The sequence below is a fragment of the Globicephala melas genome, chromosome 11 (genome assembly GCF_963455315.2).
Source record: "Globicephala melas chromosome 11, mGloMel1.2, whole genome shotgun sequence".
Taxonomy (NCBI): domain Eukaryota; kingdom Metazoa; phylum Chordata; class Mammalia; order Artiodactyla; family Delphinidae; genus Globicephala; species Globicephala melas.
In genome coordinates this window covers 101,211,889-101,229,442 of record NC_083324.2, presented here as the reverse complement: position 1 = coordinate 101,229,442, position 17,554 = coordinate 101,211,889, and the positions used below count along the sequence as shown (strand labels likewise).

The window sequence follows — 17,554 nt, the reverse complement described above, 5'->3', positions numbered from 1 at the left end:
TCACCTGCATTTCAAGCTGACATTTTAAATGGCTTACAGGTTATTAGAACTTGAACGTCATGCTCTCACCTCACGCTCAAGAGGAACAGAACTGAATTCACTCCCTTCCCCAGAGCACTGCTGTTCCTTCCCAGGGACAGCATTTCTGGCCATGGTGATACCAGCCAGCCAGCCCAGCCAGCCTCCAAAATCAAAACAACCTCGGGATCTCCAACTCTTCCCTTCCTCCCCAGCCAGCCCCGTACCTAACTTATCACAAAGTCCCGTCGTCCCTTTGATTCTCTTTCCTTCTCCACAACCAACGTCGTCTGCATCTACATCCTTATAATCTACCAGGTCTTCCTGGCTCTCCTACTCAAATTCACTCTGTGCGCCTGCACCACGCTGCCCTCTCCTCTCACTCTCCCCCATGCTGGGGAACGTACCACACATAAGTCATGTATTACACGTGATAAATATAAGCACCAGAATTTCATAAGCAGCGTGTGTCAGGTACCACACTAGGCATTATTAAAATCATCCTATCTAATCTGCACATCACCTTGTGATGTGGGTATAATTAACTGCATTTTAAAGAAAAGGGAATTAGGGTTCAAGATTATTAAGTAACTCCCGGAAGGACGTTTTTTAAAGCAGGATTTGGGCCCAGGTTGCAGACTCACCCGAGGCTGCGCTCCACTCATGCCGCTGTTTATTTAATCAAACCCACACCCCTCAACCTGCTCTTCCAAGCCTCCCAGGACTTGCACGTCTGGACTTTGAATATACTATTTGCCATACTCCGTCCCCACGCCGCCCTCTGCAGGGAGCCCAGGCCCTCGCCGCCCTCCTCTCCCAATCTGACCATGCTTTGAGGCCAGCCCACGGAGCCTCCCAACTGCACTAGTCCCCACCACCCTCCTTTCCCTGCTACTAGCTGCAAAGCCACTCCTCCTTACACTGACGGCCACAGGCGCACCCTTACCTCAGCCCCTACACGTCTGCTTCCTTCCCTACCTACTCTGAGTCCTGTACCATGTCTTACACTCTGCACTTTACACGCTGGGGATACTACAGGGAACAAAACATTTAAAGGTATATGCTGGTTCAAATAATTGTACACCTAATATTCTAGTACAAAACAAAATTATCTGATTTTAACCTCTTATGTCTCCGTCTACAATACTGACTCAAAAATTAGTTATCAAACCCTAAAACAAATATCAATTGTCTGGCTGACACTAACTCACCATTAGTTACTATATTGGGAGTATTCTGTTAAACTCAAATTTGATCAGCCAAAAAGAAAAATTTGACCTGCCCCCTACGTCATGTCATCACACATTGACAGTTCATAAATGCTTCCTCACTTGGTCTGTGATTCCCCGGCGCATACATAAATATATCTGATCGAATAACTGGCAAGGTCTCCAAAAGGAATAAATGTTAAAGGCTGGAAATACAGCTTTTGAGATAGAAAAGTGAGAATGAAAATAGGAACATCCTTCACGAAATACTAGACTATGAGGATTTCTACATCAAAAAGAAGAAAAAAGGAGCATACAGGGGATCCTTCAGCAGCTCAGCTTCCTACAGAAAGGCCTCACGGCTAACCCTTTTAATACAATGGCATTCATAACCAGAAACTTCCAAGCTAAGTGATGCTCAGTAAATCTGCTGAATTAATGATACTATGCATCATTTTTATTTAAGGGAAGATCTCCTTGTGATTCAGTGACTCTCTTATTATTATCATAGCAATTAGTATGCTGTAAAATTACCTGTCAAATTACTTGTCCCCCCAGGACTATCAGCTCCTCGAGAACAACATCATATCCATCTTGCTGGTGGCTATATGCCTAGCACCTAACTCAACCCAGAATAAATCTCAGCAGATATTTACTGAATGAATAGACCCTCCACTATTAAACACTAAGCTCAAAATACAGATTCTTATATTTTTTAATATTTCAATCCAAAAAATAAATAACAGGAATTTTAAATCCTTCCTCACCAAAACACCACTTCATTTGGTAAAACCTACCCGGGCAGACAGCTCAGAATTCCTGCTTTAACCTTATAAATTCTAGCAAAATACAACTCATATGTGAATTTCTTCCCAGTTTACACACTTAATTATAAATTCACTACAGTTAACAGTTACTGGTTTTACTTTTTTTTTAATTCTCCTATTGGCCTTAGCTTTGAAACTGATATTAAATGACTGCACTGCTTAAATACAAGACTTTTTTGCACACAATAAGTGATAATTAGTGTTCAATCCTAAAGTTATAGCACGCTCTACTCTGAACAGACTTTAGAGATCGCCAGGTGATCCCTTCGTATTATGGATTAAGAAAAAATTAAGGCTATACAATTAACTGGTGTTAAAACCCAGCCTCTGATTCTCAGGTCCACGCTCTTTCCTCAGTTAATCAATTAATTATGTGTAATGTAAAGACATAAAAAAAAGTTTCACCGCATAACAGTCTTTGACCAAAGCAGGACAGGACTGAAGACATCCTTCTCATTCCCAGTTATGCCAAACCTTTCCTCCTGGACCGCAAATCACAGTAAGGAGGATTAGAGTCCAGTCCACTGCCCACAATCCTCTCACACGGGAAGATAAGACCGGCCCCCAGATCTGCTTTGCACTGTAAGACACACCAGACGTCAAATCTGTTTATAGCCTGTGGCTGATTCCAAATCCCAGGGAACGTTCCGCCCTAGGCGATAGATGCCCCCCACGGAGCAAGGCTGACTTTGGTGCCCTCCACATTCAATGTCCTTTCCCTGTATTGGAGTACTCTCACTATCCGGTTAGCTCTGTGAAGAGAGGTCCATTCTAGTCATGGGGCAAACGCCCTATTCCATGCCAGACTTCTTTTCTATTCGGTAGGAATAACTCTTCCAACCTGGCAGCAAAGGTAAATACCCTGCCCAAATCGATGCAGCTCCTAAGTAGCTAAGCAGTAACTGAAACCCACACTGGCCAAGAAATCCAACTCCTCTTCCACTTGTCCCAAGACAGAGTCCCAGCATTTAGGGAGTTCACAAGATAAGTCATCAACGAATTAATTAACGGTGTGACCTAAATGACAGCAAAGAAAATAAAATAAGAGGCATAGAACGTAGTGATAAATACAGCCTTATTTTCCTACTATAATCCATATCTTTCCACAACTGCAAAAACAAACAAAAGACCCTTGAATATGCTTTATTTTTCAAATCTGACACACCATCCATTTACCTCTCCTTAGAATTTATTTGTTAGTTCTAGCAATAAACTTGATAGAAAATAAAATTACTGGGATTTACATTTCACCTCTGACTTTGCAAACAAGGACGGGAGTGACCTTTGGGCTACCTGTTTAACCTCTGCGTTCCTCAGGGGTGACAAGAAAACCGCCTCAAAGGAGGGCTCCCTTGCTCCAGAAAGGAAACAGGTGTAAAGCCCGCTAAGCGGTGCCTGGCACAGAGTGAATGCTCAACACACCTTAATTACTGTCATCCACCCACCATCACTGCTATCATCACCACCCAGAACATGAGTGTCACAGGAGGCTCATTTTTGTCTGTTCTGTTCACTGTCCACTGTCGTATCCCCAGTGCCTGACACATCGTTGGCACTCAAACATCCGTTGACCGAATTAATCATGAGCACTAGTACTTCTATCACTAAGTACAGGACGATCTGCCCCCAAATGTAATTGCCTCCAAGAGAAAAGATTAATTAAGCAAAAAACAACAACAACAAAAAAACACCAAATTGCTACTGGAAATTTTGGGGATATGAAATAGAGAACCACCCTTCAGCCCGAATGCAAGGCTTACTGAAAGAGAGAAGAGAGGAGGGTCCTCTCAAGTCAGGGAAGCATCTCTTCAGATTAAACTACCACCTGGAGAAAAGGCAAGTCCAAAGTATCCGTTAAGGGCACTCTGCAGGCCAAAAGATGTTCCAGCTTACATGACGGCGTCCAAGAGTCTAGAACAGGAGACTTCTTAGTCTCCTCAGGAATCTGGGCCTTGACAGCAAGGACAAACCCCACTCTGCAGAGAGGAAAGAAGCACAGCAAGTGAACCCGGAGCTGTAACTCCAGTCCACATGCAGGTGGAGAAGGGCCCTCGCCCGCCTCCCTCCACCACCCAGAGACCTGGCTGTCCCTGTGCACGTTGGGCCGCGGGCAAGCTCTGCCGCCACAGGCTCCAACCAGACCGCCCTCACCCAAGCTGCAGCCCTGGCCCGCTTCTGAGGGCCCACGAAGTGGCTGCTGGCTCTTGACCCTCCACCGGGAGGTCTGTGGGCAGGGAAGCCACTCTGCTCCCCCATCTCCATTTCTTACCGTAAAACCCTCAGAGAACTGGGAAGAAGCCACCAGGGGTCTTCAGCAGGCTTCAGAGAGCAGCCCTCCACCCCCCTTCCCCCCCTCACCCCAGACTTCTCCTAGACACACAGGCTAGTAATGTTAATATCACCTAAACAGCATGGTAAAGCACTAATCAAAAAGCAGCCTTTAAAAACAACCTGCTTCTCAAGAGCAGTGAACTTGTACAGTTTGTCAACAATCTGGCCAACAGAGCTAGTCTGACTTGACACAGGAGAGAAGGTCCTGAGAAAAGACTGGTGCAAGAGGTTCTCAGGCAAGTCTGAAGTTCTCCAAATCTCAGTTTCCTTGCTCGGTATACGGAGGACAGTAAAAATACCTACCACCCACAGTTAAATGAGATAATTTATATAAAATGCTGGGCACACTGCCTGGCCCACAGCAAGCATTCTATCAATGTCAGCAAATTTTCTCTGTGCCCTCCCCCCAGATAATTATCTACCAAGTGTCCAGAATCCTGGTTAAAGGCAAACATTTTGCCTCACTCCTTAAGCCTGATTCTTTACATGGAATCATAGCCAAATAATCCCAGTTTAGTGAAAACCTCTAGCAAAAGTTAAGGAAAGGCTGCTTCAAAGGACAGGCAAGTTGAGAACTCCACACCTCAGAGAAAGCCGTTCAAGATCACAAGGACAATTAGCAGTTCTTCTAGTTCATCTCAGCGATCAGGTGGTAACTAATAAAACTCCCCTCGATTTCAGCCCTGGAGTCCCAAAGCCCCACATGGAGACAGAAGCACTGGGCTTCCGCGCGTAACGGGGAGACAGGCCATGCTCAAGAAGTCTGCAGGCTCCGGAGGCAACTCTCGCTCGGGACAGCATATACGCCTCCAACGAAGTGAGTGTCCGAGTTCTCTAAGGAATGGCCGAACGTGAACCACCTTCTCTACTCCCTGTATTTTATTAATTTTCCTTCGTAAATTAAATACTAAAGACTCCTATTTAATTGCCTCTCAATCTTTTCGAACTGCAAATATTTTGTCAAAATAAGATGTTAAATGTTATAAAACAACATAAAGTCACCTTTTCCTTAAATACTGAAATAGATTTGATGGCTTTCCAGGTGTAATTTATTATTATTCAACTTTACAGAACACCATGCTCCACATTTCACTACCATAGACTCCTTCACCCCAATTTTTCTGGCTCAAAGCAGCCCCTCTGCCGTTGTCCGTGAAGGACAGTGTTGATCAGTCCTAGCCCCCGTGCTAACCGGCTGTGTGACCTGGGGAATCACACCTTCTCAGCCTCCCCTCCTCCTCCACACGATGATGGTTATTTAACTCCAGTACGAAGATCTCAACGCACACGACAACGGAATATTTTTTTTAATTCAATGGTTAACATGAGTACAAAAACGGTAGGAAATCTATCATACAAAACTGGATATGTTACTTTTTTTCCCTGAAATGGGTATTTTCTAAATCCTTTAAATCTGAAGTTACAACAGATCATTTTATCTCCTAAATTGCAACTATGTTGGGTATATACTGTCCAATTCCCGCACGGTACCCTGAAATGCCTTGCTTCTACCCAACCAACAACAACTGCATTCTGTTCTCATTTCTACAGACTTCTACAACTTCCAGGCAACTTTTCTGCAAGATAATAAACATCAGCAAGTAAAGACTTAATTATGAAATATTTTGAGTACCTAACCTTTACCAGTTATGCTAGATATAGGGGATAAGTGATTAAGACACTTGTTTCCTAAACCCAAGGAGTCACAATCCTGTAAAGACAGAGCACTGTGCCATCACTCCCATCCCTCTCCCAGGCAGACATCACTAATCTATCATGGGCCTCTCCCTTGAACTGGACACAGCTTTGGCTCCGAGATTCCATGTAGCCATTACCAATGGCTATTTTAGTAGACTTCATCACATTTCACTAAATCTCCATCTACACAAATGATGATTCTGATGCCGATACTAGAATGCAGAAATTTGCGGGACACCAAATATGGATTAGAAAGTAAAACCAGAAGAAGTAATATCCCCGTCATCTATTATGATCCCACTGAAGCATTATTTAGAAGGGATAAGGAAAACTGTGGAAAGAATGGTACTTCCTGCCAATTCTCAATTACCATTTTCCAGCATCTTAAATTAATTCTTAAATGAAGAAGATAAAGCCTGTGAGAGCCACCTAAGTCTAGGGAATCTGGGTATCTGTTTTAAACATGCTCTCTTTAAAGGCTATGGTCGTCTGATGGCAGCTAGAACATGCTCAAAAGAAAATAATTAAATTAGTGAAAATAAAAAATAAGGCCATAAAAATAAAATTCTGAAACTAAATATTACGGCTTAAATAATCTGCCTGACAGCCCAAAGGGTCCATCTCTTTCCTCTACGCAAGACTCGGTAAAAATGTGTTGTCTGCCAACAGCAGACAAGTCAACTCCTCTTGACCAGGACTAACTTTCCAACCATTTAAAGATAAACGCTTTGCCTTCCATGTGTCATGGCGCAGAACTCTGGACTTGGTGTTTGCTTAGATGTCCGACCACATCTAAAGTGCTTCCTAAGGAAAACCTAGGCTACTTGTAGGTGTGGAGGACCTCAACGTGTCAGTTCTTCCATACTTAAAACACCAATATTAATTTCGTACCAAGGACACCTGACAAGGTAATCTACAGTTCCAACTTGCCTATGCTCCTGGCAGAGACTAGCTTGACATAACAGATATCAGAAAGGGAAAAACCCACAAACGCTGACCATTCAGTTCTCTGAAGTCTCCACCTACCGAAAAATGTGCTCCCACAGTCCGTCGGGGTAACGAGAGCGTCCTGAGGAGATGACTCTATGGAGCTCATTGTGCATCATGTTGCTGTGTCCCCCTGAGAGTTCAGTACTAGCAAAGTTCCACGTGCCCACCCACTCTGCCTCGACAGTCAGGAAGCTCAAAGCTGAATTTCATGCCCACCTGGCAGCCGTCCTCAGTGCTGGGGACACTACCTCCATCTTTCTACAGCCTTCACTGCAGACTCCTATTTTTTTCATTCTTCTTAGGATGGTCCAACGCTGTGTTTTTTTATTGAAGCCACCTCAGAATCTTTTTGGAAATAAGCAAGGGGTACAAAATGTAATAAATTCTCTTTCTTCCCATTATTACTATGTTTGGTCCTCATGACCCCCCAAACTCTCCCCTCTCTACACTCCTGTACACGCTGTTCTCCCCAAACACAGCCCCTGCTACTGCCAGCATTCAGTGAGGTTGGATGAACCAGGCATGTGGCCCCTAAGGTATTTGTAAAGTACGGACTTTGATGTGCATTAAGTCCCTCAAAAACTGTGAGATCCTGGAGGGCAGAGAGTACAGCTTACGTAGGCTCTGGCTCCCAGCAGCCACAAAGCAAGCCTTGCACCCTGCAGACACACAGTAGAGACAAGTTCTGTTCATGGGAAGAGTAAGTCAACATTTTGGAAGCCCACTAGGTGAAGCCACACGGGAGGTAGTAAGCTCAAAAGAAGGTTTCTACCCTAAAGGAGTTAACAAACCAAAGAACTAAGCTATGTAAACTACCTATGTAGCAAACATGGATTGCACATCTGTAAATACAAAGAATTGAAAATACAAAGCCTGGAATGATTGCATTTGGCTGAGGCTTTCAGCTAAGTTAAAAGGAGTAAGACTTGTGAGGGCATTCAGGCGCAAAATAACGACCCCACGGAGGTACAAGGCAGCAATATTCAGGGACCAGCAATAACATCTCCCTGGTGTAGCAAAGAGCAAGCATAATTAGACCATGAGGTGAGGCCTGGGGATGGCTGGCGGAGGGCCTTGAAGCGGCAATGCAGAGCACAGCCTGGTTTTCTTCGAGGTGATTTAATAAGGTAAAAAAACTCCGGGAATGATTCACAACTACTGTCAGGAAGAGACAGGAGGAAGAAAGCTGGAGAGACTGCTGGCAGTGAGCACTAGACATGCAAAGCAGACAGGCACCCTGGCCACCTGCACGCACTCTCAAGGGCGAACATGGGACAACCCATGCAAGAGCCCATCTTAGCACAAAGGCCACGACAGCCCTAAGGGCCAGAGCAGCGGTTTCAACCTCACCTTGAATCTGAGACCTCTTCTTAGAGTAAAACAATCCCTCTCTCTCCCCTACTCCCTGTCTCTGTCTCTGTCTCTGTCTCTGTCTCTCTCTCTCTCTCTCTCTCTCACACACACACACACACACAGGGCTGTAACTTAATGTGGGTGGCTTACCACAGAGGCAGTATAGCAAAATGGCTTAGAGCAACTCTTGGGTTCAGATCTCAGCCCTGACACTCATGAGGTGTGCGCCCTCAGGGAACATACTTAACCTTACTTACTAAGCCAGGTGTAAAATAGGGACAAAAACTGTACCTGCCTCTTACATAGGAATATATAAAATGTTCAGCAGAGTGAGTAGCTCAACAAGCTCTCACCCAACACGACTAAGAAACTGGACAGCAGGTATGGCTCTCCAGACCCTTTGCATTAACCTCACAGCACTCCGAGACCCACAGCGGGAGTCACTGTCCTGGGAGATAAATGCGAAGCAGAGCAGTAAACTCCACCAGCAGGGATTTACGTGGCAACCAGAGTTCAGCACTGTGCCAGGGACTGCAGAAGCCAGCACAACACCCAACAGATGAGGGGACAATGCACAGGGTGGAGTTGGAGGGAAGTGGGAGATACTGGTGCAGAGGTTAGAAGGAGCCTGACCCTCAAGCAGGGGTTTTAAGGTGGAAATGAAGTGGGGAGCCAGAGCTGTCTGGCCAGGGAGTAGCTCAGGAAGACGGCCTGGAGGAGGCCACTCAGCACCTACCCGACCACTGCACTCCGGCTCTAAATAAGGCTTCCCTTCTAACCTGCATGGATTCACGCTGCTGCCACTTCCGTAGGCATAAGCCATACCAACAGAGTTACACGAACAGCTTAACTAATTTCTCCATAATATTGAAAGTATGCAGGCCCTTGACTGACTTTGAGGGTTCTCTTACTCAGCCTCAGATCCCTGTCCCTCCCCGCCACCCCTCCCACCAGTTTTCAAACCGGGGTTTACTGTAATTACCTTAAACACAGCACGATGCATGAGTAACTAGGAAGTAATCAGGTATCCAGCAGTTACAACTGTCTAACGCCCTTTGACTGTACGCCTAGGCAGTTTCTACCTCTTTTCTCCTGCCAGAGAGTCTGACAGCAGTGTGAATCCCAACTGGACACTTCCTAGCGCTTTGACCGCGGGCTTCGGTTTCCCCATCTGTGAAGTGGAGAACATAAGAGCACCGCCTCAAAGAGCAGCTGGGAAAACTAAATGAGGTCCTATCAGCCAAGTGACGGCGCGTAATAAGCACAGCCTGCGTGCGCATCAGGTCACCTTTATTCACCCCATCACTTCCTGAGCACCGGGTGTCGGCATCGCCACCGCCCGGGGGGGACCCGAGAGGCCCGGCCCCGGCGCCTCCCGCCGCTCGTGGGCCGGGCTCCGGACACTCCTGAGGGTCTGCGGCAGGGAGGGGACCCGGCCCGAGCCCGGACCAGCCTGCCCCACGTCCAGGTGCGGCCGCGGTCTTGGAAGTTCCTGCGAGGTGGGCTTTTAACGTGTAAGAAAACACAAAACAGGAAAACATTTCCTGGTCTGTGACTGCACAGCACCGCTCCCTCTTACTTCCTCCGCGACCTGCGACCCGGGCGAGGGGATCGGGCAGCAAGGGAGCCCCGCACGCGGGCACTGGCCTCCCCGCGGCCCGAGCTCCCGGCGCCCCCGCGGCCGTCCCACCGGCGCCCCGAGCGCACACGTGCCCGCGGCCCCTGCCCCCGCTCACCTGGCCCGTGATGCCCGTGATGAGCGCCACCTTCCTGGGCTTGCCAGTCTCGCCGTCCCCGGAGCCGCGGGCGCTGGGGCAGCGCGCCGCTGCCTGAGCCATGTCCGCGCGCGCTGAAGAGAGGCGCCGACCGACGGGGGTGTGCCGCAGGAGCCTCCTCGCCGGCTACAAGGACCAGCCCCGCGCCGCCCGCCGCCGCACTCTGACAGGGCCGCCTGGGAGGCCGGCGGGGCGGGCCGGGGGCGGGGCGGCCGGACTGTGGCCTGGCGGGCGCAGCGTCAGTCGCATCACCGCGCGACGCACCGCCGCGCCGGCGGCAGGCCCCGCCCTCCCCGCCGACAGCCCCCCAGCCAGAGCAGGCCCCGCCCACTGCCGGCAGCGCGAGAGCCAGGCGGGGCGGGGCCTGTAGGCGGTGCCTGCGCCTGAAGGGCGGGGCGTCGGGCGCGCCTGCGCGGGCTTATCCAGATCCTCAGGAGAGGATGGGTTGCCGGGTCTTTGCTCCAGGCATGCTGCTTGCAAGGGCTAGCAGTGGACGGGGCGGGCCGTCGGCGGCCTGACTTCACCATCTCACGCTGCACGTCCTCCCCTCCACCCTCCTGAATCTCCCAGGAATGGTCACACTATCCGAGGATGCTGGGAAGAAGTAGGGGCAGACCTTTCCCTTAGGAGAAAGCCCTGAATCCCGTCCGAATCTAGGGGTCACGGCCCCTGGGTCATCGGCTTTGATAAGTAATTCCTGGAAACCTGCTGCAATGCCCTTTGAGGAATCTGGTTCTCTGTTTCCTGAAGGGCACTAGCGTTACGAGGCCCCTGAATGGGGTCACGGATAGGGGCAATGACCGGCCTCACGCCTAACCTGCTTTCTGGATCTTCTCGCGTTTTTCTGAGGCTTGGAACCAGGCACGAGATTCCAAGTAACTCGATTCAAAATGCTGTAGTCAGAGGACTGGCAGAGCAAGACGAAAGTTTCTGACCCCAACCATGTGCAGCAGAAGGAAATGTTGAAAAGACTGCACAGGTCAGTAAACCTGGACATGCCGAATTTCAAAAAGTAATTCAGATGCAAGGTGGCGTCCTAGCTTGACGTCTGTCGAATTTGGCTTCCGTGTGGCAGCTGCACATAGGTCAGGCAGAGGAGAGGAGCTGACTCAGACGCTAGCAGGGTAGCAGGTGTGTGTACCTAAGCATTGGCCGGAACCAGGGAGGAGAGAGGAACTTCCTTGTCCCCACTGCTCTGCTTCTCTGCACTGTACATATTCCTCTCCCCAACAGATCAGCACAGACCAGCACTTGAAATGACAAACTGAGTGACTAGGAGGTGCCCAACCTAACCTGCAAGACCCTTACGGACTTGGGACTTCCCTGGCGGTCCAGCGGTCAAGGCTCCGCGGTTCCACTGCAGGCGGGGACGCGGGTTCGATCCCTGGTCGGGGAACTAGGATCCCGCATGCTGGCAGGGCCCATACAAAAAATGGGGGTGGGCGTGGGGGGAAAGACCCTTACACCCTTCAAATCCCAAAATAGAAGAGCTCAGGATTTCATTAAAAATCTCTCTGTCCCCTGAGCATGTCAGCAATATGCCTTAACTTTATGGATAGACTTGTCTCTGGATTCACTTGCCTCTCCCCTGTCCGTTCCATTCAGAGAATGACTAAAGGAAGGTCTGTTACTAGCCCCAGCAGAGGGCTGCATCACTGGTGAACAGAGAGGCCCTGAGGCAGAGGAGAGGAAACCCTCTCACTAGGGCAACTCGCTATAAGCAAGAAATGTCTTTGAAATCTACTAGATTCTATTAAAAACTTATGTTTGTTTTAATATAAATATGCTTTGAATTAATTTGCAGGTAAATTATTTAACATTCCCCCAAATTGCTGAAAAAAATGGATCCTTAGGGAGGACGTGCCAAGTTTATCCGGCAGCCGAGACCTCCGATCACACTGCTGACCTGTCCTGGTAAGAAACATGACAGTGGAAGACCCATGGAAAGAAAAGCAATTATATTTTAGGGCCTGCAAATAAAATAATTGCAAAATATTGAGGGAAATGGTAGTTCAGAGATACAGTGGGAGGTTTAAAAAGAAGGAAATTTCTCTAGAAAAATTCTCTGAAGAAAGGTGATGAGACAGGAAGACAGGAGTACAGCCGTTTTGGAAAAGGACCGGGGAATGGCCTTGAGTTAGTGGGCTTGACAGGCCCAGTAAAACAAAGCACCTAAAGGCTTGGCCTTCTGAGACAATAACCAGAGACCCACAGGAGTAGAAGATTATCTCTGTTCCACTGATGAATGTACATATTTTCCAAAGAATAAAAGCAGGACTGTAAAACCACCACCTAGCAGAACCACTGAACTGCCGGTTCCCTGGAAGATATAGATAAAGGCCTGACACACATTCCTAAGTTGTTTTTGCAGGAAGCAGACGAAAACTGCTGACTACAAGCATGTGGACCCCAGACCTATTGAAACCAGATGGTTGATGATGCTCGAAACTTCACCTTGACGCCAGCGAATCGGAGACCTGAGCACAGGCTCCTGCATCCCCTCCCTCACATGGCCTTTAAAACCCCTTCCCTGAAAGTCCTCGGGGAGCTGGCATTCTTTCATACCTTCTCCCTCGTGCACCAGCTCTCCTTCCAATAAAAAGCTTTGCTCGCCTAGGAGTCTTGTGGGAGCGACACTCATTTCTATCGTCTTGCTGTCCCTGAGAACAGTGGTAGCCTGAGAACTGGCCTGAGAACAGTGGTAGAGCAGTATATTGGTTTGCTGAGGCTGCCACAGATTGAGAGCTTGAACAACAGAATTTTGTTTCCTCACATTCTGGAGGTTGGAAGTCCAAGATCAGGTGTTAGCAGGGTTGGTTCCTTCTGCAGCCTCTCTCCTTGGATTAGGGGCGGCTACCTCCTGGTAACCAGTGTCAGAATTGAGTTACGCTGGGACTTCCCTGGCGGTCCAGTGGTTAAGACACCACGCTTCCACTGCAGGGGGCATGGGGTCAATCCCTGGCCAAAAAAAAAAATTGAGTTGCGTTGTTAGGACACACCCAGCTGATGTCGGAAGGTTGCTCCTTGGTGGTATGGGAAACCCTTCCCAAAACACGTTGGAATTGTGTCCAGAACCTTATATAACATGTCATCTAAGAATGGTGATTGCAATTTGTAAAAAGCGTTGCCAAGGTCACATAGCTAGTAGCTGGTTAGGGTAAAAACCATGATTGGCTCTTCCAACTCCATTCCGTATTCTATTTGGAAAAACTGAAGTCCTAAAGCCCACATTTCCCAGGTCGTGTTGCATCCAGAGTTTTGGAAATTGGGTTCCACCAGTCAGACTGTGACAGGTGGAAGGGAAACAGGCACCATCTTTCTCCTGCTGGTCACATAGTAGAAAAGTTTTCGGCAGCTAGGTTCCAAGTTTAGGTCTGTCACAAGTTGCATGAGTAGCGGAGCCGGTCAGGGTGGTGGCGGCAGCAGCTTCCTAAATTCTGGCTTGGAGCTCTGCGGGTGTACCCTTGACGTCAGCAGCCCAGTGATAGCCCTCTTGCTTCTGTTCCTCCACTCCTTACAAAGTTTTTTTTTTTTTTTTTCTAAACCAAGGTTTTTATTGAAATCATTGTAGATTAAAATGTATTTGTAAGAACTAATGCAGTGACATGCCATGTACCCTTTACGCAATTTCCCGCATGGTCACATGCTCAAAAACTACGGTGCAACGTCACAAGCAGGATATTGACATTGATACAATTTGCTGCTATGATGCAGATTTCCCCAGTTTTACCTGTACTCATTTGTACATACGTGTGTTTAGCTTTATGCCATTTTATCACATGTTCAGATTCGTTTATCTACCACCAAGATCAAAATACAGAATATCTGGCAACACAAGGATGCCTCCTGCTGCCCTTTTACAGCCCCATCTCTCATCCCTGGGAACCACTAATCTGCCCTTTACTTCTCAAGCTTTGTCATTTCCAAAAGTATTATAAATGGACTCATACAGCTTGCAGTCTTTGGGAACTGGCTTTTCTCACTGAGCCTAAGTTTCCTGGGGGTCCATCCCAGTCATGTGCATCAGCAGCCCATCCCTTTTTATTGTTGAGTAGCAATCCATGGTGTGGATGCCCCAGGTTTGTGCAGCCATTCACCCATTGAAGGGTATTTGGGCTGCTTCTAGTCTGGGTCTGCTACAGATAAAGCTGCTATGAACATTCATGTACAGGTTTTTGTGTGACTATAGTTTTCGCTTAGCCCAAGAGTGTAATTACTTGGCCATATAGTAATTGCATGATTAGTTGGAGTTTTTTGTTTGTTTGTTTGTTTTGTTTTAAACTTCCAAACTGTTTTCTTGCAAAGAGTTTGTTAACAGAATATCTTGCCTTAAATCCCTTTGTACGTGAATTGCCTTCGGTGGTTTCTGTGTCCCACTCTAAACTCTGTTGGACACAGCAGTACGGATGAGACAAACTCCAGACAGGTACCCTTAACCTCCATAGAAAGGCCAACGAAATGGTTGTGTGTGTGTGTGTGTGTGTGTGTGTGTGTGTGTGTGTGTGTGTAATTGAGAGAGAAGGGCTGTAGCAGGGAAAACATCCAGGGGGAAAGAAGAGACCATTTCCTTTTTATTTTCCCTCTATTTCAGGATTTATACCAGTTTTCCAGTAAATAAAGCAGGATAGAAGTAGCGATTTTTTTTTTTTTTTTTTTTTTTTGCGGTACGTGGGCCTCTCACTGCTGTGGCCTCTCCCCTTGCGGAGCACAGGCTCTGGACGCACAGGCTCAGTGGCCATGGCTCACGGGCCCAGCCGCTCCACGGCATGTGGGATCTTCCCAGACCGGGGCACGAACCCTCGTCCCCTGCACGGCAGGCCGACTCTCAACCACTGTGCATCAGGGAAGCCCCGAAGTAGCGAATTTTTAAGTAAAATCTTATCAGCTCCAACTCCACTGGAGATGAGACAACTCAGACCTCTGTCTTCCACTGTGTTTCTCTTCAGAATAAAATTAACTTGTGTGAGTCTCCTGTCTTAGGATTTGTGGCAGAAGCAGCAGAGTTTTAGAAACAGGATTGGAAGGTTTGTGAGGACTTCCTGAAATCCGTCACCTCCACTTTGGGGTTTCCCACTGGACAAATGAAATCACAATATGGCAAGTTTTTTAGACCCTGATTTTAGAAAAGGGAAAATGTATCCCAAACAATCGAAGGCGTGTGCTTCTCACATCCTCACTCGTACAGTTTCCCATCAGATAGCGCTCTGTTTTCAGGCAAACGTGTATTAGAAGGATGCTCTCTGGGCCCTGTCATACACACTCTATCTCTAGTGGAGCATGTGTGCCTGACGTCACCTTGCCCCTACCTCCTTTGTTTTTAAAATTTCAGTTTTTAGTTGGACTAATAGTTTTCAAGCTAGAAGAGCTATCCACTGGGAAAGTTTTCCCCTCTGGTAATCTTAGTTTCCTAATTCACAAAAATCCCAGGGAGAACAGCCTCGGGGTCACTGCTGTACCGTCTCGTTAGGATCTCCACTCAAGGCACACAACGCTGTTTTTCCGTTACTGGCATCAAACTCAGGGGGAAAGCATGTGAAGCTTTAAGTGTCCCTTGGCTCTGATTTTCAGCATTCTCCTCTCTGGATTTTGGAACGCATACGTGCTCACTCCCCCTTTGTGATATTTCCTAAAGCTGTGACCAATAAAAAGTGAATCTCCCATAACGCAAAACACTGGAGTAGGGGTAATACACCATTCTTTAAATTAGATGAGGTAATAAAACACTGGTGACCGCCTAGGGAAACCTTCCAGTTCCTGGCTACTACTCTGACCCTTATAATATGTCAAAATTGCCTCAAGGTTAAGATACAGGTGTCATTTTTAATTGTAAGAATTCTAATTCCAGAAACCTTTACCCTTCTGTACTAACATGTTGAACACATTCAGGATGCTGTCATAAATTTCCAGTTTCTCCATGCTGAGTCCACTTTGGCTGCCAATCTTCTCTCCAATACCTGTGTGCCCAGGAAGGTCTGGGCTAGGGGCCCAATGTGTGTAGGTAACAGAGGAACATTAGGATTATAAAGGCACGCACCACAAAGCCTATGCACTAGAGAATTTGCTAGACCTGCTGGGAGACATGGTAAGAATTTTGATGCTAATGAATTTTTTTAATGGCCCCTCTTCCCCCCGAGAAAGCTTCCTTTGACCTCTGGGAGGCACGTCTTAAGGAATCTTCTCTAGGACTAGAAATGAGGTAGGCTGGGACTTGGGCCCCTTTGCTGCAGGGCTGCAGAGCTTGCACCTGGACAGATGTCTCCTGGAGCAACAAAATACAACGAAACTACATGGGACTAAAAATCACTGCACGCATGCGCAGTGGGGGCAGATTATGGACAAAAAGCTACAAAAAGACCAAAACAACCCAGCTGCCACTTCTGAAGAGCTGAAGCAAAAACAGGGTACTGCACACGCCCCCTGCACTCAACACCACCAGAGGGGTGGGCACACCACCTAAGCCCAACCCCTGGACACACTCCTACCCTCCCCATATAAGGAACCAGCTCTCCTGCCCTCCAGGAGTGAGCGAGGGAACCCGTTACTTGTTCTCACTCCCCCCTGCTGTAGCAGGGGCCCCACTGAAGCCTTGCCTGAATTTCTTGTCTGGCCTCTAGTCAATTTCTATTGCTTGGGGAAGGCCAAGAACCCTGGTCGGTAACAGGAGGAGGGCTGAAGTGTACCTGGGCTCTGTCCTTGATTGTGTCCTAATCATTCATAAAAAGATTCACTTTTGGTGTGACGGTGGGTGGAGCCACCAAGTAATCCTCAGGTGCAGCTCTGCCGTAACTCATCCCAAGTTCTTAAAGCTAACAGTAAGCCCCGAGAAAGCAAGCCGCCCCTCCAGGAACCTCACTGAAGAGCAGTGAGGATGGTGGGGACAGAAGCTTCAGCTGCCAGTGAGCAGCACAGAGAGCTGGGGCCTAATCAGAGGCAGTGGCGGTGCCGACACCATGGCTGGCAGGAGACGGTCATCCAGCAGACACTGAGGCTTGAGTCCCAACACGAGGACCTGTAGCAAGTGTTTAAGGAAAGCAGCACCTGTGTGAGTGTCAGTTATTCTGAACTCATCATGATAATTCCGTTCCCCTTGTCAGGGCAAGACTGACACGTATCTGGGATGCAGCCCTGTGCCATGAGATGTGATGGTGAAGTTGTTCTGCTGTCGTGTCCCCGCCCCCCGTGGGAGACATCCTCCCCACTAGGCAGCATAGCAGAAAAGAACCTGGCAGCCCCAGAAGCACCTGAACGGACACTAAGAACGTACCACCCTCTGGCACGCTGCCAGGGAAATGTGGGGCTTTGGGGCTCCCTGGTGGGGAATCTACCCCTGAAACCATCTTTCCTGAGGCCAGGC

At 48.0% G+C, this 17,554-nt stretch overlaps 1 protein-coding gene across 3 annotated transcripts in view; it reads right to left on the bottom strand.

Annotated features, from left to right (window-relative positions):
• The window catches only part of GMDS (GDP-mannose 4,6-dehydratase), a 477,644-nt gene extending 467,234 nt beyond the window's left edge, over nt 1-10,410 (bottom strand). For all 3 annotated transcript variants that reach the window (XM_060308303.1, XM_060308305.1, XM_060308304.1), the window contains exon 1: nt 10,162-10,410. In XM_060308303.1, coding sequence (XP_060164286.1) covers nt 10,162-10,263 — 102 coding nt within the window. In that variant the 5' untranslated portion in view covers nt 10,264-10,410. The remainder of the gene's footprint in view (nt 1-10,161) is intronic.
• Nucleotides 10,411-17,554: the final 7,144 nt, after the last annotated feature.